Genomic DNA, 24,823 nt, shown 5'->3' on the forward strand with positions numbered 1-24,823 from the left:
CAATATATCAACCCTTACTTTAGTTATTCAATACCAACTATGTTTTTATTAATCGTAACCTTGACCGTGACCTTGATCCTAGGGGCTTCAAACGCAAATCCATGGAAGACTGCGTATGTGTCAAACACTATAGACACTATATGTCAAACAGAGCTAAAAGGCTAAAATTATTCGACACAAAAGGTGACTTTGACGCTGCCCTCCCACCAGCCCGCCAGATGAAAGACGCAAGTCATTCTAATAACTTGTTTTTCCGTTGTGAAAAACAAAAACAAAAAACAATCAAAGATCATAATTTATTTCTAGGGTTGTGCGAAGTATTAAGTCAATCAAATGAGGGGTATAGTTTTTATACTTTATTAAAATCCCAACTTGCCCTAAAACTATAAAATGCCCTATAACTTGTATCGAAGTTCCAAGGTCAATCAGGGGCCATAACTTGTAAAAAGGATAATATGGAGGTGTTATCTTACTACATTATGTGGAAAACGTCGTAAAGTATTAGGTGAATTAGATGAAGGGCATTGGAGTTAAAAGTGAAAATCCTAACTTCTCCTAAAATTTTAACCGGTCGCCGACACCGACAACGACGCCGACACGGGGCGAGTAGTAAAGCCTTCCTTATTCTTCGAATAGTGGAGCTAAAAATCTGGTCACATGCTTACAGACTCTCAGAAAATACTTTTCTGCGTATGTGCATATTACATTGTTAAGATGGCAAAGTCATTAAAATTGATGAGCATTTATTTAATTGGCAAAAATCATTGACTGAAATAGTAAAATGTGTTTTACACATATCCAAAATAGCATACCTGCATGATTTGACAAATTATGCAGATTAAGGCAAATGGGACAACAAACAACAATCACGAATAGAAAAAAAAACATAATCCTGCTGAATATATTGCAAACGGGACCCAACATATCAATATATCCTTTAGCATACACCACAGACCTATAAAAATATATAAAAATGACATGTTTACTAAACTATGCTATGAATGTTAATTATGTCGCTTGTCCTGAAATGCACCAGGTTTTAACATCAAATGTGCTAAATATAACGTTATTTCTAATGGCTGTAAATGGTATCTCTCAGGGCGACGACGACAGCAGTAACAGAAAAGATACCCGACGGGGCCATATCGAATCACGTTCATATCCCGTGTCGCTGAAAGCTAGCAAGAGATAATAATGGACGAGAATAATGACAGCTGAGCAATATAGTTGGTCGTGGAACGTCACTTGAGAAATACTCTAAAATAGTTTTCTTACGCGATAATTACGTCGATCGATGTTACATGCTCAGTGTAAAGACTATATTTTACTAAAACAATAGTTAATTGAACAAATCATAAACATTTGAAAGATATTTAACACCGCTTAGTCAAAAATATATTGGCTTTTTAAAAAGGGGTCATTTACTCCTAAAGAAAAAAGCCCACCACAGAAGTGTAATTGTTATTCAGAAAACTGTTCAGTCAGTAGATTGTGTGGACACAGTTTTCATAACATTTTAGACCGTGACCTATGACCTTCGTATTCCGATCATCTTCTGGTCAAGGGCAACATACCACTGATATTTCATGACCCGAAGTCCGAAGGTCACTGTGCATTAATGTTCATGATTCATGACCCGAAGTCCGAAGGTCACTGTGCATTAATGTTCATGATTCATGACCCGAAGTCCGAAGGTCACTGTGCATTAATGTTCATGATTCATGACCCGAAGTCCGAAGGTCACTGTGCATTCATGTTCATGATTCATGACCACGAAGTAGGCCGCAACATCATTGAAATTTAAATCAGTGTGGAATTGAAAATTTCTAAAATCATTTTGCTCAATAAAGTAATCCAAATATAAATCCACATGCAATAACATGATTAAATTAGTTTTAGGTCAATACACATGAGAAATAAAGAAATTAGTAATCATTTTTAGAATGGGCCGGTAAACACTAAACCTACCTTCACTAAAATCAAATGTAAGCATCAAACGTTATAGAAAAATATCATTATGGTGACCGCAGGTCTCCAATTTAATGTTAATTAATATTGGTAAAACTATAAACTTATTGCGAAATGAAGTTAGTTAATAATTATGCGCCATTTTGAGACAGCCAGCGAATCCTTTGATTTCCTTACACAATTCATTTTATGAAGAACAAATTAATCAGTGATAAAACACTTCACACAACGGTTACCCCCACTTGCATAAACAAAGCCGTTGTACATGTGGTCTAGTGGAAATACACCAGACTGTCAACCAATGAGTCGCTGGTTCAATCGCAAAAAAATGACAAGAAAAAGACCTTTTTGAAAAACTCAATCAACAGGCATGTATCGTTAGCGAACATGATTCATGTGAGGGAAAAGCGGCGTATTCATTGTTACGATACATCGGGACTTATACACTGATAGATATTGTAAAACATCTTTGAAGATTTTCTCCAATTCAGTTTTGTTCTATGCTGGCGTTATATAACTACCACATAGTTAAATTTGTTATTTTGTCGTTAATGTATAGCATCCATAGTGTTTATTTTCGAAGACGAAGTCACAATAATCATATTGAAATAGACAAAATCTAGCATTCTTCAACAAAGTCTTTTTGTCATTTAAACTCATTATTGAAACAAGTTATTTCAATTCAAGATATATAAACATTACAGATAAATATACAGGTCGACATAATCTATATCGGGAGCTGTTATCAGTACTTATCACAAAATATATTTGATCGTCTCAAGTTAGGATGAATGTTATGGAATATACACAGTAAACAAATATAGATCTCTTAACGTTTCAATATGACGCAGGAGGAAGTCGAAAACGATTTAAGTTAACAATATCGGAGTTCTAACCATGTCAAATTCAAAATATCTACGAAAACTATCGCTCTGTCTTTTTAGTGTGCTAGACAAAGCTGGCGCATCAGAATATGTGAGGAAGCTAAGGCAAGATGGGCGACTTGTTGAAGATGTCCTTGAAACAAATCTTCTTCTCTTTGAAGAAAGGGAAGTTGGGATATACACCTTTGGTAGTGCTTGTGAAGGTACAACAACACCTGGTATGAATTCCGATGTAGACACTATGATGTGTTTCCTTAGTATGCCAGTGTTTGAAAAGGAAGAAGATTTTGATGAATACTGCATGGAAGAGTTACAAGAAGACCCGAATGAAGTTGAATTCAGCTACGCTCTAATGCTTATTGACGATTACACACCCGTTGGTTTCACAAAGTTACAGTTTGTAAAGGCTGAGGATGATGATTGCATAATCACATTATCCAAAGACGCAAACGGAAAGGACGTTGTAGTAAATAGTGGAATGATAGATGCAATGGATCATGATGAAAGAAATGGTCCTGCTGCAACAACATTGAAGAGACCAGGGTTTTCAGATTTAGATCATATACCCTCCTTTCGATGTCGGAAGTGGCCAACAGTCGCTGAGGAATTCTTCACACGAGAAAGAAAGTACGGTTTTCCAAGTCAAGATGTCAGAAATGACTTTGGAAAGTACGGCATATTCTTCGTACCGACAGGACATTCTGAATCACCAGAGAAACACTTGCAATGGAGGCTTTCTTATTCTCTGCAGGAAAGAAAGATAATGCTGAGCTTAAGCGAGACTCAGTATAAATGCTATGTGCTACTTAAGATGGTCAAAGAAGATTTCGTGAAACCTGTTGTTTGCGGGAAATCGTTAACATCATACCAATGCAAAACCAGTATGTTTTTTTGCATGGAAACAACAGATGCAGCAGTTTGGGTTGAAGAAAATTTGATTGCATGTTTCATTAAATGTGTTCACCTGCTGAAGAGATGGATCAGCAAAGGTTTTGTACCAAGCTACTTCATGCCACTGACCAATATCTGGAAAGGAGATGCCTGCATTAGGCAACGAGTTGTTGATGTGCTTGACAGAGTTTTGCAAGACGCTCCAGGGTATCTCTTTAAGCTCCGATGCGACCGAGTTGGAATTATGCTCAAGGATGAATTTTCACCAACCAGAGATGAAGACGGACTGCATTTCACCAGTGACAATGACTCAAACCAAAGTACTTGCGCCTTGCAGACTGCCAAACGAAACTTGCATTTAGCAGTTTACAATCTACATTACACGTTTTTAACCCATGTCGCCGAACTTACTCGACACTTGATGTTGAACTTAGTTGAAAAAACTGATACAATGGCTCAAGCAATTGAAAAACACCGCCGTCTTATCTCAGTTTCTCAGGATACACAAACACTTGCAGAGTTGTCCCTGAAGCCGATTATAGACACACAAAATGCATTTCGATTTGTGTTGCCGTATGTATTCGCCGATCTAGGCACACACCTTGCATTGAGTGACAAACTGTCCGGCCACAAAACCATTTCTAGAGAAGCAATTCAATTTCTTGAGAAAGGTCTTCTTTCAGGTAAAACGTTTATGTATCTTTATAAACCAACTCGTTGCATGATTCGTAAAGCGAATTTCATTTCATATTGTATTGGTGACCTTATGTTTTGCTTTCACAAAGCTATATCTTCTCTGAATATATCAGTACATTACTAGTATTTACCTCTAAAGGATCACATACTAAATTTTTGCTAAACATATGTTTAGTCCAGATAACATATTGACATTGTTTTGGGTTAAACCAATATTTTCACATTTTACGGATTTTTCTTTTTAGATGCACTGAGTGGAAGTCTCAAGTATGCAACGGCCTTGTACGCTTTGGAACAGTACGAAGATTGCTTGAAACTTCTACGCAACCTTGATGCCAACCTACAAAGTAATGTTATATCTCAAAGAATTTGCATTGCAAGGGATAACACAACAACCATTCTTGTGAGTGAAGATCTTTTGAATAAAATCATTGCCGAGGAACCGACCTTGAATGACGTTTTGGCGTCACACATGGCTACTTGTGTCATGTTTCTTCCAACGGAAATAGAACTTTTGCCAAGAGAGCTTCAATATGAGATGTTTAGATCTTGCTTCGCAGAGGTACATTTTGATATCATTTTCATAAACTTACAATACCCAAGCATTTAGAAATAGTGTATTTTTTTAATATGTTCTTGTTATATTTGTGAAATTGTTTCAGACCGATAAACTGTACTGGTTTGGCTATGTTGTGGTGGATGCCAAAATACTGCTATACTACCTTTTGTACAGAGTGCACGAAAAACTCAAACACGACGAGTACAGGGAATCTTCATTTCTGTGTATGATTTCAACTCTTGAAGACGATTACAACTTGTGCCATTTCGAAACTGCAATGAATTTGATTGGATGTATCTGGAGAGAGAAGGAAAAACCTGACTTAGCGATGAAAGCCTTTTGCAATTCCTGGACAAGAAGGCCCGACCACAATGCTGCTAAATGGCACGTTGCTCTGATGTGTTTTGACTATTTTCTGGCTAATTGCTTGAGGAATGACGCATTCGACAGAAAAGAGGCTGGACAAATTGAAGAGAAAATTATATACTGTCGTGTGTATTTGAGCAGTGGTGATCTTAAATAATTTGATGAACTCATCAAAGGATCTTTTAAAGAAATCTTTCTAATGGAATGTCCATAATAAGGCTGGAAAGGGTATCAATGGTAAACAACATGATCGATAAACTTCTTTTTTCCGAGAAACGTGATTGCCACTCACTTAAAAAGAGCACCGTTACAATGAAATTCCGAAAAACAAACATGATTATGCTCTTCCCAAACCATAGTATCAGTCAAAAATGGTGAAAAATGTTTATTTTAAATTATTATAAACCGAAAAAAGAGTTTCAACCCCTTACCCAATAAACATGTACTTAGCAAACAATAAAACTAAATGGATGGCACAGAAGCATGAAAGAGCTGAGATCCACAGTACCTTTCCCGAAAACAGTGTTTAAAACCTATTAAACTATTTTGCAGAAACTTTTATCCCAGGTTATCGATGATTTCTATTTAATGTTTTAAAATTAATTATAAAATAAACTGTTTTAAACAACTGAAGAATAAAACCAATTAAAGCAGTTATTCAATACCAGTCTTGCTGAGGCTTATAATTTCAATTCTGTAATACATGATGAATGTTGGAAAGTGTGTGGTTGTGGCCATATGACCAGTATACTCGTGTTTCATCGACCGTTTCAATGCGGAAATCACACCATTTATCGTTTGAGCTGATTTTATGAGTATGCGGTCTGTTTGTTTTTGTGTGTTGTGTCTCTAGTTTTTTACCGCCTGGTACCTTGCCTTGTGTCTATACACATTTTTTAAAGTTTCTACTTCTGAGCTTGTTCCTATAGTTTTCAGTTTTTGATATTCTTTTATTGAGATTATCTTAGTAGGTATAGTGTTCTTTGTTTGCCTGCTTTAATGAGCCAAATTCCTTCATTTGAAATGTATTGTATCGTTAATGCTTACCAAATCATTATTCAAACAATTTATTACGTGTTTATTTAAGACGCGCTAAAAGAAAGTCTCAAACACTCAAGTGTTTTGAACCGAAATTGCCTGAAAATTATACGGTACATACGTTGATTCCAATTTGCGTTGTAATGTAACATTTCAAAGACTTTGCATTGTCAGAGATCACGAACTACCATTCTTATGAATGATTTTTGCAAAAAAAAATATTATTTTAAAGAAAGAAAATAGATCTGTCAGCAAAAGAGTGTCCATATCACTAGCGGATTTAGAGGGGGCGGGGGCACGCGCCCCCTGTAGATATGTACAAGTTTACTTTCTTATTTCAATATGGGAGAAGAAAAAAACGTAATGAAATACGCTTAAAAAGCACCAGTTCCGACTACAAGTTGTTAAAATGTTCTCAAGAGAGTCACCTCATACCACCATGCAAATAGTCCATGCCACATACTTTCGGCTCTGATGAAGGGGCGTATGCCAAAAGGTTGCGCCCCTAAGTTACACCCCCTCTAACGTCAATTGCTGGATACACCCCTGCATATAAGATGTTTATATCTTACTTCTTAGATGTACTGTAGAAGTTTTAGAACGCTTTTACTATTGAAATATATACCAGAAAAGGACATTCATATACTTTCACAACCCGAGCAAAAACGTTTTGTCGGCTTTTGCGTCTTTGCTGATCACACGTTTTTTTCACATTCTACACTGTATTGGCATTGAAACAAAATGTATATTCTTTGTATCGATTTTGATGCTAATTTCGGCTTAAACGGTAAACACTTAAAAGGTCTAAAAATAAAAACCCTAGTCCTGAAAAGAACAATATGTGGCGTACGTTTGAGTGAATTTGAGTTCAATCATTATCCGGTATAATCAATCACTAGTTAACGTATTATATATTTTACGTGTGAATTCAACTTGCCATATATTTGTATAACTTTTTTCTTACAGTATTCATGTAAGATATCTGTATATAAATGTCTCCAGAAAAAAGTGTTGTTTCGGCTGGGTGCATTCGTGTGCAGGTGATCTCTGAATGTATTCGTTTTATACCTATTCGTTTTCGCAGCTACGTTATCAGTTTACCTTATTATTCATTGTCTTCAAAATGATACGGATTTAAATAAGGCCTATCTTTTAAATCTTAACATTATTTATAAAGTATGGAACAAGTGTGAGGTTTTTCGTTCATGAATTAGTTTCAACTTTAAGTAACCTCCTGTTTGGCTGACCGTTCAAAAGTGGTAGCCCCAACAATTGCTAACACAAGTATGTTGATGAATGTGTGGTGTGAATGTGTTGTACATTGTGTTCCCCTCATTTAAATATGTGTTGGGCCTTACTGCATTGTGCAAAAATAAAACCAGGGCTTTTATAGATGTTTTGCCACCGGGTCTGTCCTTTTAGTTTACATTGTAGTATTTATATTTACTTAGACGGAGACAATAGAAAGATTTTGAAATGCTGTCTGCGATTTTGACGTATGTGTCACCAATTCAAGATAGATACACTATAAGAGCTAATGTTCTGATTAACAAGGCCATGTTGAATTATTATATTATGATCGAGCATAACTCGCCTGATAAGCTTTGAACTTTGTCAGAAACTTGATGTTCATAATTGGGCGGTTTTTTTTTTATAAATGGTCAGTTTCCGGAGCTAAACATGGTGATATGAGACAAGACATAGAAGTAACAAAAATTAGCAGCAATGTAGTTACTCGTAGACGAACATGTCATTCTAATTTTGGTTGGAAATGATTGAACTGCTTTACGTGGCATCTGTTGGATATATAAACTGTAAATGTCCAAATGAGATAGTTACCTGTTTGTTCTTTGATAGTATTTGGAATAGGTAACTGACGCTTAACATACAATCACTTTTGTATGGCCTTTCGTTGAACTAGATACAAAGTTAAGATTATGGAAACAAAAACAAAAACAAACTATGTACAATCATGTTCTATCTGTTTAAACCAAACGACCTTTTTTGTTTACACCTTTGTTGGTAAGTATTGTTGCGTAGATGCACGTACTACTTAACACGTGGAATGAGTATTCGTCACAAAGAGTATAAATATGAACAACGACTGCCCATCGCATCAAAGGACCAAAGGTAAGAACAAGTGAAAGATGCTAAAATATTGAGCGTATCAATATATGAATGACTAATTTATTATTCAGATAACTTTAAAAAAAATCTAATTAATAATTCTGTTGAATAGTATAGCTATTTCTCTGTATATTTGTATCAAAGTCACAGTTATGTTAGTCTTTTATAATTATTGTATTGTTTATTGAGAGACAGGTCAACGGAATATATCAATACTTTCTGTCATCTGTCGACGAATTATATCAAATTATATTGCGAGAAGGAAAATACGTTTTGATTGTGATGTAAATAGGTTGATCTGTTGGGCTGTATCGTTTGAATTGGTTGCATGAAGTTCTTAACGCATAAGACTATATGTCTTTATCTTTACGAAAGCGAAGCGAGAGACACATTCACATATTACAACTTAAGTATATCTTTTAATTCATACATATAAAATGTTTGTCTAAAAAAGTAGTATTTTCATATAAAAGGATCGTTTAATATCAAACGCTTAATGTTTTTCAAAAGGTATTCACTTTTTCAAAGCTGCACTCTCACAGATTGAACGTTTTTTTACAACATTTTTATTTTTTGTCTTGGAACGAGCCATTTTATGCGAAAATCCACGGAAACCAGTTATATAAGACTGCTGACAAAAAATTAGATCGCAGATTTTTATATTAAGTTCAAAAATTGATGTTTTATGCATTTTTCTTAAACCGTTAGTAACGGTTTAAGCCATAAAACATTTATTTTCGAACCGAAATATGAAAATTTACGATCTGAGATTTTGTCAGCAATCTTATTTCATTGGTTTGCAGATATTAAGGCAAACATTTGCCCCTTTCCGAGACAATAAAAGATAAAAACAAAAAAGGTGTGAAAATGGTTAATCTGTGAGAGTGCAGCTTTAAACGGAAACGTGAGTATCAAACATCATTGTTATCCGCGGTACGATGGTAAACAACACACAACCAAATTAACCTAAAACTTCACTTTCTAACAGCTTGCAAGAATCATGGAATCAAAGAAAGTGTACTCCCTTTTCTACCTGTTATTGTTGACAATCACTGCTCCCATGCTCGCCGTTGCACGGTCAGAGGACAAACGTGATGTGGACGACGAGAGGCGCCAAATTGCGGTGGCTCCCCTTGCGGTGTACGCGGGTGTTGCGGTATCGCCTTGGGTCTGGGCTGCCATCTTGGCTGCCTATGGAATAGCTGAGCTCACCAAATATAACGTGTCCAAAACGTGTATGTTGCAATCTATTTTACGTAATAATGCTATTTTAATATAAAGATGTAATTGTATGTCGGTTATACATATTAGGAAAGAGCTAATTCATGGTTATTTGTGTAACAGTCAACTAAGTTGTCCCGAGGTTGAGAGGACAACATCTGAACTGTACAGTGAAGAATATCATCCCCGACACAAAGAGACCACAGTTATTACTGTTTCCTAAATACCTATAAAACAACTGTTTTAAATACTTGATGTTTATCTAAACAAAAAAGAATTATCTGCATTATTGCCTGATGAAAGTTTATTTTAAACAAAGTGTTAAAAAAGGTTAATGATACGCCGTCTAAAAATAAATTTGGATATTCAAATGACGTCATAGCACAAGAAGGTAACAGTTTTTTTGTTGAACGGGGAATAGTTCATTTCACTTCAAATTGAAAGCTTTCATGTAAACAGCAAAAAATAACAGATTTGTAGTTATATAACGAATCAGAAAATAATTGAACATACTTTTTAATAAGCATAATTTTAAACCGACAGATTTTTGTAAGAAAACAGAGATTTATTTCAGAAAAATGTATTCCAATGCTATTCGAGATTAATTGTACATGTGTATTTTAAAGGTATAAAAAGTTTGGTGATATTCTCTTTTACAGCGTCCGATAGTCACTCATGTGCCAACAATCGGGGTTGGTGTCGTAGCAGCTGCTTTTCACACGAGTACATTGACTCATGGAACTCAGCAGTGTGTGGAAACTACGATTGCTGCAGACCCTTATAAACTATAATGACCACCATTTTATAGCGTGATAGTCATGTAATTAATTGATATTTCAATGGATTTCAAATTTTGTTATATTGGTTTGTGATTTTACTTAATTAATGTATCTGTATATGAAATGAATAAAATAAATGTTATAAACGGTTCCAGTTTGGGTATCAAATACACAATATGTCTACCACTTACAATTTTTGGAGGCTTAAAACAATTCACTAGTATTATCATTTGTTAAAACACAGGTTCAAGAAGTATTGCTGATCAAAGTTTATTTATAAACAGTATATCTTAGAAGCCCTTGACTTCCATAATTATTTACAGAACATTTAAAGAAAATGAAACATAGTCTTTATTGAACAGACAGTGGAGGTTTAATCAGCTAGATGTATAAAAAAACAGGAATCACTATTGCAACACCTTATATCAACGATTTAAATCAAAGCGCCGCATGGTTATTTCAAGTTGTGTTCTGTCAATCACCGACAATTGCACACCCAGCATTCTTGAATTGTTGAGTGTTGCTTGTGCATCGAAACGTGTTGAATGACTTGCGCTTCAACGTGTAGTGCTCTGAACCTCCAATGATGTTGCTGTTATTATTTCCTTTACAATAAGTGTTATATTACTCGACAAAAAAGGGACCTGACTCTCTCACACACGAGTTAATTTCAAACATTAAGAAAACATTATTTTCTATGCATAAATTTATCTGAGCGCAATGAATCGGAGGATCAATTTTATCCTATGTAATAACAAAGAGATATAATCAGACATGAAGCGGAGCAGAGAATGGTATCTGTTACTTTCTATAAAACAAGCTAACTTAGACTTTTTAAAGTTCTCAATCAATTATTACAATTCTTCGGACGATAATCTCGGAACACACACGCACTTCTCGTCCCTCACACAAGCATACAGAGCGAAGGGACTCCAATGTCAAAAAGGGGTTTGGTAAAATATATTATGGACTATTTGCGTGTAAAGAATATTTGCCATTAAGATTGCCATAATATTCGGTTTTATCCTGACACACCATGTAGGTGTGGGGTTTTTTATCATTGGACAGTCGATCGTTAAAATGTACCTGCTATTGATTAGAATTTAAGACTGATCCGTTTTCAACGACTGATTTGATGAAAATTTCATGTTGCATCAATAAGGACTTTTTATATTTTGGAAAAAAATCAACAACGTTGCAATACACCTTAAAATGTGATTTATGATGAAAACACGTTCTGCAAAGCTAAATAAGAATTTAGTAATCGACAAGGCGGGAGAGCGTTTTTAAAATAAAGAATTTGAGAACGAGAAGGTAGTGTTTGTGTCGAAACAGAAGAAGGATGGGAGAAATTGTATGCACCAAGATTGCATTGCCATTGGCCTAAACCAGTGTTCATGAAGACTATGTTTGCCAAAACATATGGGAGCGTCGTAAAAACTCTGATTTTTCAATGAAGGATTTTTGGTAGTTCTAGCTGTGATTTGATCCGGGCACTATGAAGGGGATCTATGTTAATTAGGTGCTTTAAAGTCCAAACAAGTAATGCTGTGCTGCAGATAAAAACAACAAAACAACAACATGTTCATCGCATCAAGATTTCAGTTGTCGAGCTATTGAATTAATTTTGAAATATTTTCATTATTTATTATACATGTTTTTCTGCTGCAACAATTTGTAAAAGTGAGGCTGTGGAGTGCTACTTGTACGCACATGACGACATGTTTACATATACGTTTAGATCATTAAATCATTAAGATATGTGTACGAATTTACCCATGTACATTTTAATTTGCGGTATTTTATTCAATTTATATTCGGCTATATACCGATTTTTCATTCTCGTTCACCAGAGTTACGTACGTTTCACCTGAGTAGATTTTATCACGATCGAACCTCTGATGAATGAGAATGCGATTTTTAGACAGCCTCATGCAAAAAAATATTGTCCACAGATACAATCAAATGAACATGAGTAAAACGATTGTATAATTTCGATTTGACTCGAAATAAAACACAATAAGAGAAAACTGGACAATAAAATAAGCACCATTTTCATCCCAAATAAATATATTGAATATGACTTATACTATAAAAAATAGTTCACAAACTATTTTTATTTAATCATTATGAATGATATTTACAGCAGGTGTTATTTAATGGAATAAAATTAACAATGTGTGTAAACATTCAGATAAATATTTATGTCTAGTGATCCATTTTATGTTTGGTATTATTTGAAAAGGTATTGCTACATGCAAAGTAAGTGACTGGAACAAGTATATAGATCAAGTAATTGCAATTTGTAATTTCGGTTTTCATTTGAACTCAAATCGGAGCTGACAACCTTTCAAGGCCGAAAAATAGTGTTTGTAATATTTTATCCGTATCATTTCCACATATTCTACTCATAAATCAAAGCAATGAAAGTGCTGAGGGACTGTGCCTCTGGTGTATGTGCAGAAAAATATACAGAGAGAGCTGCCTGGTTTCAAAATCGTCGTTGTTATCAACTATTGACAGTTTGGTTATTTAAAGGGCCAACTTTCGTCATGCATAACTATTTTTTATGAATGCATGTTAAGCAAGCGATCACTTCTTACGAAGTTGCGTACGATGATTTCTGCGACCGTTTTATTAACGCTTTTGTACGTAATTACTCTTCTAAAGGGGGAAGAATCGGACTAAAAATGTAAACAAACCGTAGATGTGAGTATACTAAAATAAATTCGCAAATATTGATTTGATCTGCTTCGCTTTTCGAAAAATCAAAATAGATATTTACTATTTATTTTAATAAATATAGTGGGTGGTAACCTTTTGTCGACTACGGTTGCTACGGCAAGGTTTGACCCGTTTAATCAGCTGTTTCTGTGTCACATTGCAATGTTTTCAGGCTATGACACATTTCGATACCAACTATATTAATTTATAATCGCTTGTATTGTGTATAATAATTGTTATGGCGTTAACATGTTAAATAATCACATCCCAAAAGGTAAATGTACTATTACGTTCGTTAATTCTTTGTTCTATTCGATTGAAAACCCCGGAAGTACAAATTTAAGACAGAGTTTAGTTAGCGAATATTATTTGAACTGTATCTTTAGGTATGTAAGTTTACACACTCAAATATGTTTTAATATACAATTCTATATACTAACCAGTATACAAATGGCATTTGTCATTACAAATAGGTATACCTATTGTCAATTACAGTATCCTCTTTGTTTGTTGTTGATTGCAATCTTTTGAAAGAAAAGCTCAGTCATCTGAGATGCAGTGTTGCATCACTGAAAAGCATTGGGTATGACTGTATATCCCAGCGTATGATTAAACCAACTATTGCAAAAACTATGCAAACAGTAATCGGGGAGTAGGATTATTATTAGATTTTTATTGTTATTAGACCCAGTCTTTCAAGAACAGATGCAATTACCATTAAAACATTGTATGAAATAAGAAAATACTTGCTACTGCTTCTTGCAAACTACCGACTTTTTACCAATATATGTAATCATAGTACAAAATATCACTGTCAAGGCAGGCATTTCATTTGAATTTGAGAAATGGCTTTTACAAAACAAATTTGTACTGTAATGTTTTTTTTTTATCTCTTAAGATAAATGTGTACTTTTACAAGAAATATTATCAAGAATTGTTTTTGAAAGAAATGGTAGACCATTTCTTTTTATTTTACTAACAACTTTCACGTTTTATGGATAATAGTAAAGATTTATGTATCTTCTATTTTAAAGGTGCCCATCATAGAGTGTTTCTCTTTGCCTGCAATCAGGATACATCAACTGACCTTTGAACTGTGTTTTCCAACTTGGGATTCAAACACATGCCCTCTTGGGTAGGAGAAAGTCAGACAAACATCTGTGGCTATATCACTATACTTCTTCAAGTCTCGCTCTATGAGTGATCATGATGTGAAATAAAATAAAATGCAGTCATCTTTTTGTCATATTAAATAAGTTATGAACAAATAAAATATTTCAAACATTGTATTCATTCGTTATTTTGACAAACAGTATGAATACCGTTAACATACATGTATACCAATAGACAAACAAATAATTGGCAAAGAATGGGCACAAAAATATGAGAATATTGAAGTTGGAGATTTATTGTTTATATTGATTTTAATGTGACAGAAAATGCCCCAATTTGCCAAAAAGCATTGAATATCAAATGACAATGCTTGGATTTACAAAATTCTGCCCAAATGAGCATAAATCTGTGAGTTGCTGTTTGGTATTTGTTCATAAAAGTCATGATATATAAATCAAAGTTTAAAACAAAAATGTTGCAAACATAAAACAGTGGAGGATCTGATGTTATGTTGAAATGATATACTTGTATAAGCTATTTAAACTGTATATGAGCAGATTCTTATGGAAATATGAGCTTTAAGTATTACTTTATTCCAAAATGGTGACCTAGAAGGTTTAGTTCCTTGTATTGGTCGATGTTATATTGTTCACTTAACAGCTTGAGGTAAATGCAAGATATAATACAGTCAAGTTCAGAAACTGCTCAACAGTTATAATAATAAACCCTTCCTCTCAATATGGTGTACATTTGTGGGAAGTTATATCAAATCCTTCAAAAGGTTAAAGAGACATGGAACAGACACAATTTGTTACAGACAGACAGCTCGAGCTAAAAGAATTAGTCTATTTCAGGAGGAGACATACTTAGCCAAATGGTTCTTGAGAAAAAGTCATTGAAAATAAATGATAAAAAGTACAATAAACAGGCAGTCATAAAAGTTAACATGAACACTAACTTAGGCTTAGATGAGCTGGATGAAAAATGTCTTAAACAAAATAATTGAGAAGTTGCCCAAAATGTTACAGCTACACGTAAGAAATGAGCCAAGTATCAACAAGAGATGTTTGTCAAACATTATGCCCCCACCTGAGCGCCATGTTGTCAGGATTATATGAACGATTGAATGAAATAAGCATGGACCGAAATGACAGCTGATTAGTCACTGGCATTGGATGCCGTTGAGGCAGTTTTAAGATTATGACCATTCAAAGTGTGAGGATAGAGTGTATTATGACCATGACCTTTGACTCTATGACCTCAAAATCCATATGAGTCATCAGCTGATCTACAAAAATCTAAATGCCAAGTTTGAGGGACATGGATTCAGGCATTGACAAGTTATCACACAGACAAGTTTTTTTCAATCAATGTCACTGTGACCTTGACGCTTGACCCGATGACCCCCAAAATGAAAAGGGGTCATATACAGGTCAGACACAGCTCCAAGTCAGGTTTGAGGGCCATGGGTACAGGCATTGTCAAGTTATCACTCGATACATTTTCGCATTCAAGTTCACTGTGAACTTGACCTTTGACCCAATGACTCCTAAAATCAATAAGCGTCATCTCCTTCTCAGGCCCAACTTCCATGTCAAGTTTGATGATCATAGGTTCAGGCATTGTTGAGATATCACTGGGAGAAAATTTGTTATCTTTTTTGCATTAAAGGTTATTGTGACCTTGACCTTGGCTTGATGACCCTCAAAGTTAAGAGGGGTCATCTACCGGTCAGGCCCAACCTTTATGTCAAGTTTGATGACCATTGGTCCAGGAATTGTCGAGTTTGCTTTCAAGATCACTGTGACCTTGACCTTTGACCCCTAAAATCAATAGGGGTCATCTACTGGTAAGGCCCAACCTCCGAGTCAAGTTTGAGGGCCATGGGTGCAGGCATTGTTGATTTATCACTTGGACAAACCTTTTACCATTCAAGGTCACTGTGACCTTGATCTTTGGCTCGATGATCCCCAAAAACAATAGGGGTCATCTACTGGTGAGGCCCAACTTTGATGACCATAGGTCTAGGCATTGTTGAGTTATCACTCGGAAAAGCTTTAAAATTAATTTACCATTCAAGGTCACTGTGACCTTGACCTTTGACCCGATGAGCCCTAAAATCATCTACTGGTCAGGCCAAACCTTCATGTCAAGTTTGATGACCATACGTCCAGGAATTGTTGAGTTATCACTCGGACAAGCTTTGGTCTACAGACGGTAGACGGTACCGACCGACTGACCGACATGTGCAAATCAATATACCCCTCTTCTTCGAAGGGGGCATAATAAAAATGTCTTATTATGCACAACAGTAAATACATTGACAGAGACATTTTTTCCTTTGAAGTATTTATAAATTGAGTCAGTAGCTGAGTCCTTGGATGACATAACAGTGCAGTATGTTGGTTAAAAAATTTGTTTCCTTTTTAAATGATATGCCAGCATGTATAAAGATGGTCTCTTCTTCCTGTATAGAGTCAACACCAAAGTCCACATTAAATAGATTCATGTGAGTTGCAAGAAGACAGAATTTTCAAGTTTAAACAATTGAAAATGTTGATCTGATGTAAATAGTTGCTCAGATCACAGCAAGAGTAAACTGAATCAGAATGAATCCATTGAAGGTGTTGAAACAGTGTCTGTTTGAAGGCTGTTCAACTCAAGCACAATCCTTTGATGTGAGATGGTGGCATAAACTGTTTTGTGAATTCTGTCCTTAAAAAGTCTTTGGTAGTCTCAAGTATCACCTTGAAGAACAGTTAAGATGAATTTTGTAGAGATTGGAAAGTCTATTGCTCTTTCGGTAACTTTCATTCTAGGTTCTGAAGTATTTGTGACATGGCGCTGAGTCTCTGAAACGAAAAACAAAAATTATTTAAGAGCAAAAACACAATGATAAAAAAAAAATTGAGTACATATACAAGATATTTTAAATTTACACCTTTTAACAGTCACAGAATATTTCACAGAGCCACTTGTAAAATACGTATAATATAGCATCTGTTGTTTTCTCATTTAGATAAAGGGCACAACTCAAAATCTCTTAAAGCCGGATTTATAGACCTAATAATTAGGACCTATACATCATATACAAATATAATACAATAACATTAGTGTATTGTCTCTGACATGACGGACGGCTATAATGATACCTTGAATTTGGTTCTTTGACAACAGACTTATCTGCTAGAAATCATTAAACCCCCTTTTTATTTCTTTTGTTTTCTTTAAGGCTGCACTCTTACAGATTAACAGTTTTGATCATATTTTATTTTTTTGTCCAGGAATGAGCCAATTTTGTGTAAACATCTGAAAACCAGCGATACAAAAATGCTGACAAAATATTTTATCGCAGTTTTTCATATTTCTGTCGCAAATTAATGTTTTTGAAAAATGCATTAAACATCAATTTTTGAAAATAAATATGAAAACTTGCAATGTGATTTTTTCAGCAGTCTTATATGATAATATCACTTGTTGCTATGCATTTTCACATGCAATGTTACATATATACAGTATCCAGTGGTGTGGATCATTCCATATATATGCTGCACATCTTTAATATTATAATTATAGAATGTGCATCAAACTATATGCATGATAAGCTTAAAAGTTTGTATTAAATTGAGATTTGGTAAAAAAAAATATGCTACAAACTGACTGTAAATACATACATAATGCATGATTTCCACTTGATTTGCTCTTGTGGTGTATTAACTTTTATCTTGATTATAAATAACACAAGTAAACCGGAAATATGGAAATTTAGTTACCCATCCAGAAACCTGCAGTTCTGTGAAACAATCCGTCCCGCTTAGTTACCAGCATCTTGGATCCATGTCAAGATCTGAAATAAAAATGAATAATCTATTTATAAACAGGCTGTTTTTTCTGAAGCTTAAAAAATGGTCGACATTTTTCTTTAAATGCCAGGTGGTTTCTGTTTTAATAAAGCTTGAGCTCAAGTATTCATCAGTCGTGGGGTTCATGATCTGAACCTGTCCCATTTTTGCACCCAGGTTTACCGTACTAATATTATACGGTTCATGAGTGTGTCCCAGTACTAACCCACACAGGTCAGATTGTTTGCAAATTAAGTTATCAGGAACAGTTTGTAGAGCTGGTTGAACAATTCAACTGCAAGCTTTAAGTTATTTTAAGTTCCAGGGGCCTTTGAGCCAAGTTGATAGAGCACAAACTTGCAAACAGGGAGTCCCCAGTCAAAGATTGAAAAAAAATGTAGTTTGGGACAAACAAGTCTCCCAACTGTGACCAATAGAGCTTATGCTTACTTTCTGGCTGCTCTGGATATTTTAAAAATACTTTTTGACTAGCTACAATAATGAGCAATCAACGATACTTTTTTTTTTTTTGACATTTCTTATTGTTGTGTTTTAATGTAGGTATGTAATAAAGACACTTAAATATTTACTACATTTATTCTACAAGTGTATAACATGTGATTACATCTGAATCCTACTGCCTCTCTGACACTTCTAGGGGTTCCACCTTGGTGCCTTAGCAGGGCGGTTACTAATTTGCATATAGAGGCGGAGCTTCAATGCTCACAACATTACACTTATGTATCCCTGTAACGCTAAAACTCTCTAGCATTTAACACTGAGCGAAAGAATAAATAGTTATATTATGCATCGATGTTGAATAATAATGACAAAGTTGTTCAATATATACCCGACAGTGATCTAAACTGGATTTAATTTGTCATTAGAGCCGTTATTTTCACATAAATATATTCTTGGTCACGAATATCTTTATACATGTACACAACCTTTCAGATTTGTCCCAGATTTACAGATATTGGGACACTTGATAAAAAAATCGACACATGTACTGGTTGGAGAGCAGTAGCCGGCAGTGTTTGAGATTGAGATTTTCTCGGTATATCAAAATGTAACGGAAATAATATTTACATTTTATTAAACTAGGGGTAAAGGTCTACTAACTTAACAATATTAAAATTTGTGTCGTCACGAAGCGCGTGCCTAATGGGGGCCACAAAGGGGGTAATCAATTAGTGCCAATTTACGGATTAGGAGAAGCAGTACCTGGCAGTTTTATTTCAGTACCGCTCATTGACTATAAAACAGATATTTATCGGCTTATTAAGTATAATTTCCCCATGGGGCGCCTCTATTGAACAGGGAAGTAATACTGGTAACCAAGCACTGGAGTAGTCTTGCTTTAACAACGCGTCTAAAACCACACCATGGATACATAAAAAAATTAATATGTCTCAATATTGTTTGAAAGCGATTGACGGGCAATATGAAAATATCATTTCAACAGGCTTTTTTAAAAATACATTTTGCTGTGATTCATCGACGAATAGTCGTCCATAACCAACACTTGACTGTCGGTAAATGCTAGTGCTATAATTAGATATGCAAATTTATTCAATTGCACATGCGCAGTAACATTCATGTGATCATCCCCCACGAGAAAGTTGGCAAACTTTTTGACATTTCCAATACTTTTGTAAATAAAATGTTTAAACGTACGCTTTGTGTTGGATTCGATGCAAATGGTGTTGCTTGGATTTACAATTCTCACCTTTTTTAAGAAGATTTTAAAAAAAAAACACACGAATAAAAAGCGATTGCAGGCTACTGCTTTCCGCCGGCTACTGCTCTCCAACCAGTACACCTGAACATGTTTTTTGGCATAGTGACATAAATAAATATGTCACATTATGTGTTTAAAAGTAGGCAATATTTAATATTTTCGTAGAAATTTCAATTTCTAACGGAGATAATTTCAAAATTGTGGCCGCGTAGATTCTCTGCGCAAGGACCCTTCGGTACTTTTTGTTGGGATGGTGGACGTCACGAATCTGCCATAGTAAAACAAAATCGTCAAAGGACGCGTTGACGGCCATTTAGGTGGACTAACTTTTTGACCCACCCCACCCCGCCCGCATCCCCACCCCCAGGCAACTATTAAATTCATAAGCTTCAATGTTGATTTAGAATTTCTGAACACTATTAGAGACATGATAATCTTGTAAATAAAAGTCAAAGCAAGTTATAGAAAAATGATAAAAACTTTGACAGATGAAAACACTGTCATAAAATCAGTCTGTTTTTAGCTTGTTTGTTTTACTTAAAACACCGTAAAATTCATATACCATGAGTCTAATGGTTGGATAGTATTTCAGTCTATATTCCAGTGTTTTTATCACAACAAAACTCTTGAAATGCATTGAAATAAGAGCATTTTGTTTTTTCAAAACATTTTGACAGTTGGCGCGAGGTTGCGTCCCCTAAAAATTTAGTCAAAACGGCGTCGTAACGATTTGTTAATTTACTCACCGGGTTGCAGATTCCACAGAGTCGTCTTCTGTCTTGAAATTTGGCAGTTGGTTTTGTTAAAATACGCCATAATAAATAAAAGATCGCCAATATAGAATATTTCTGTTGTTGTGGCGGCCATTTTTTAGTCTACGAAGTTCGTACGCCACCTTAAGAGCTTTCGTAGAAATTTTCGTAGATCTACGAAGAAACAGGTGCTTGTTCGTACGAAATTCTTAATAAAACGGCTTAACAGCCTGAGATACATCGTACGAAGTTCGTATGCAAATCAGACTTCGTACGAAGTTTAATAAAACTGGCCCTTACTCTAGTAAAGCTTGAGTCCGGATTTATTTTTTTAGCAAGTAATTTGGTTGGTGCCAAAAAAAGGAAAAAGTCCAATGTCATTAAATGTAACGGTCAGCTCGCGCAGGAAAAAATCAAGATAAATAAATCATGCATTCTTAAGTACTGTATTTTAAACATATCCTTTATGCTTTAAAATTATAGATTTATTGCATAATTATTAATGTTCTTGTAAGCTATTGAATATTACTGGTGTTTTAAGCATTGAAAAACCGCACTCTTTCTTCGACCGAGACAGGCGGTAAATCGGTTTGTAACTTTTCAGCCGATTGCCCCTACTATGAACGCTGCCCTGAGCGGGCACCTTCCAAAAACGATGCCAACATAATATGGGCCCACCATGCATCCAGAAATCACATTATACATTAGATACGTCCAATTGTATGCATGCTTTATTCAGTAAAATTACATTGTTTATTCGAATCCAACTTGTATCAAACATATGTATTTTGAATGTAGTAATATATGTATTAATAACTGTGCTTGCTTTCTGTCCCGTAGCAACCGAAAATGTACGACGCCCGGTATTACCAGGAGAGGCAACAGCTAGGAGGAGGAGGAAGTCGTACGACCAGAATTCAGGTCAAAACCGTCAAAACGACTGTAAATTGTGGTAAGTGGGAAATGGGCTTTCTCTTATAGAAACATTTGTCACTAGTTTATTTTGATCGATGTTGTTGTCTAGACCGCGTGGTCATAGGTAGTATACTTTCTTGCTTGAAAAATAATTCTACCTTATAAAAATGATGTTGTTCCGTTTATAACAAGATGGATAATAGGTATTTTTTGGAAACAAGAAGTACTGTTTATCAGAAGGACTTCACAATTGTGTTTGGGTTAATTGATTGATCTCAGTTAAGTTTAGGGAAAACCTGGGTGGGTTAAATGTTTGATCTTAGTTACGCTAAACGGAAACTTGGGTGGGTTAAACGCTTGCTCTCGGTTACATTTAGCGGAAACATGGGTGGGTTAAACGCTTGATCTCGGTTACGTTTAGCGGAAACTTGGGTGGGTTATACGCTTGATCTCGGTTAAGTTTAGCGGAAACTCTGGTGGGTTAAACGCTTGATCTCGGTTACGTTTAGGGGAAACTTGGGTGGGTTAAACGCTTGATCTCGGTTATGGTAAGTGGAAACTTGGGTGGGTTAAACTCTTGATCTCGGTTAAGTTTTGGAAAATTTTGGTGGGTAAAACGCTTGATATCGGTAAAGTTTAGCGGGAACTTGGATGGTTAAATGTTTGATCTAAGTTGAACGTTTGATATCGGTTAAGTTTAGGGGAAACTTGGGAGGGTTAATGCTTGGCCTTAGTTAAGTTTAGGGGAAACATGAGTGAGTTAAATGTTTTATCTAAATGAAATGTTTGATCTTGGTTAAATTTAGGGGAAACTTGGGTGGGTTAAATGTTTGATCTAAGTTAAATGTTTGATCTCGGTTGAGTTAAGCGGGAACTTGGGTGGGTTGAATGTTTGATCGAAGTTAAATGTTTGATCTCGGTTGAGTTAAGCGGGAACTTGGGTGGGTTGAATGTTTGATCGAAGTTAAATGTTTGATATCGGTTGAGTTTAGCGGGAACTTGGGTGGGTTAAATGTTTGATATAAGTTAAATGTTTGATCTCGGTTGAGTTTAGCGGGAACTTGGGTGGGTTAAATGTTTGATATAAGTTAAATGTTTGATCTCGGTTGAGTAAAGCGGGAACTTGGATGGGTTAAATGTTTGATATAAGTTAAATGTTTGATCTAGGCATTAATCTAGACCCACTGGGCATTAACCTAGATATCCACTAGGCATTAACCTAGATCCACTCGGCATTAACCTAGACCCACTGCGCATTAACCTAGATATCCACTAGGCATTAACCTAGATATCAACTGGGCATTAACCTAGATATCAACTAGGCATTAACCTATATATCCATTAGGCATTAACCTAGATGTCAACTGGGCATCAACCTAGATATCCACTAGGCATTAACCGGGATATCCACTAGGCATTAACCTAGATATCAACTGGGCATTAACCTAGATATCAACTGGGCATTAACCTAGATATGCACTGGGCATTAACGTAGATATCAACTGGGCATTAACCTAGATATCCAAAGGGCATTAACCTATATATCCACTAGGCATTAACCTAGATATCCACTAGGCATTAGCCTAGATATCCACTGGGCATTAACCTAGATATCCACTAGGCATTAACGTAGATATCAACTGGGCATTAACCAACATATCCACTGGGCATTAACCTAGATATCCACTAGGTATTAACGAAGATATCCACTGGGCATTAACATAGATATCCACTAGGCATTTACCAACATATCCACTGGGCATTAACCTAGATATCTACTAGGCATTAACCAACATATCCACTGGGCATTAACCTACATATCTACTGGGCATTAACCTAGTTATGCACTGGACATTTACCTAGATATATACTGGGCATTAAAATAGATGTTCACTAGGCAGCATTAACCTGAACATCCACAGGGCATTTACCTTTATTTCCACTGGGCATAAAACTAGATATGCACTGGCATTAACCTAGATATTCATTGTGCATTAACCTTGATATCCACTGGGCATTAACCTAGATATCCATTGGGCATTAACCTAGATATCCGCTGGGAATTAACCTAGATATTCATTGTGCATTAACCTAGATATCCATTGTGCATTAACCTTGATATCCACTGGGCATTAACCTAGATATCCACTGGGCATTAACCTAGATATCTACTGGGCATTAACCTAGATATCCACTGGGCATTAACCTAGATATTCATTGTGCATTAACCTTGATATCCACTGGGCATTAACCTAGACATCCATTGGGCATTAACCTAGATATCCGCTGGGAATTAACCTAGATATTCATTGTGCATTAACCTAGATATTCATTGTGCATTAACCTTGATATCCACTGGGCATTAACCTAGATATCCACTGGGCATTAACCTAGATATCCACTGGGCATTAACCTAGATATCCACTGGGCATTAACCTAGATATCCACTTGGCATTAACCTAGATATCCACTAGTCATTAACCTAGATATTCATTGTGCATAAACCTTGATATCCACTGGGCATTAACCTAGATATCCACTGGGCATTAACCTAGATATCCACTGGGCATTAACCTAGATATCCACTGGGCATTAACCAGGATATCCACTGGTCTTGTCTCTGAAATGTCTATATATTTGTTTTAATATTTTTTAATATTGGCTACATGACTGTACTTTTTTATAACAATCTAAAATTTAACAATTTGAAATAAAGCTTGAGACTATATGGATGATTTTTTAGATATAAATGCCCAAGTGTTCATCATGGTTTATTAGTAGGGAGCGACCGCACGGCTACAAGGTCAGACTCGACCTTGCGCGCGCGGTCCAGGGAGCCGCTGTGATGGACAAGGAAAACTCAGAGGAAGTCAGAGAATCTAAGGTAATTGTTGATAATGCCTTTTCTTTTAATTAATCACTGTGTTAATTTATCAGGCTAAAATTGGCAATAACTGCTGGAGTTTACCTGATGCATTTCGAACTGTACGCCCGCAAAAATAAGCGAGATGTCGACAAGTGAATGGCTTCATCGTGTTTAGAAGGTTATAACATGCATATAACCGTCGAAGAGTGGTTATTATCGTTTCATTGATTTCTGGCACTTCTTTTCTATCATTTAAATACTACACTATTACCGTTGATATTATTCTTACAGGAGAAGCAAAAGGGCACGATGGCAGGAGGCTGAGCCCGAGAAGAAGGAAG

At 35.5% G+C, this 24,823-nt stretch overlaps 2 protein-coding genes and 1 long non-coding RNA gene across 3 annotated transcripts; 2 read left to right on the top strand and 1 right to left on the bottom strand.

Moving 5' to 3' along the window:
• Positions 1-2,750: 2,750 nt before the first annotated feature.
• On the top strand, positions 2,751-6,000 carry LOC128209442 (uncharacterized). The gene is made up of 3 exons (XM_052913467.1): positions 2,751-4,426; positions 4,685-5,001; positions 5,102-6,000. The coding sequence occupies exons 1-3, from the start codon at positions 2,866-2,868 to the stop codon at positions 5,519-5,521; spliced, it is 2,298 nt and encodes a 765-aa protein (XP_052769427.1). The 5' UTR covers positions 2,751-2,865; the 3' UTR covers positions 5,522-6,000.
• Positions 6,001-8,505: 2,505 nt separating this feature from the next.
• On the top strand, positions 8,506-10,669 carry LOC128209788 (big defensin-like). Its single transcript, XM_052913995.1, has 3 exons — positions 8,506-8,532; positions 9,518-9,764; positions 10,410-10,669. Exons 2-3 carry the CDS (start codon positions 9,530-9,532, stop codon positions 10,532-10,534), a joined length of 360 nt encoding a protein of 119 aa, XP_052769955.1. The 5' UTR covers positions 8,506-8,532; positions 9,518-9,529; the 3' UTR covers positions 10,535-10,669.
• Positions 10,670-17,085: 6,416 nt separating this feature from the next.
• LOC128207768 (uncharacterized) lies at positions 17,086-20,604 on the bottom strand. Its single transcript, XR_008256761.1, has 3 exons — positions 20,512-20,604; positions 18,140-18,213; positions 17,086-17,218 (listed from the first exon to the last, which is right to left on the bottom strand). It is a non-coding gene; the product is annotated as an uncharacterized LOC128207768 (long non-coding RNA).
• Positions 20,605-24,823: the final 4,219 nt, after the last annotated feature.

This window comes from Mya arenaria, chromosome 11 (assembly GCF_026914265.1).
Source record: "Mya arenaria isolate MELC-2E11 chromosome 11, ASM2691426v1".
Lineage (NCBI taxonomy): Eukaryota > Metazoa > Mollusca > Bivalvia > Myida > Myidae > Mya > Mya arenaria.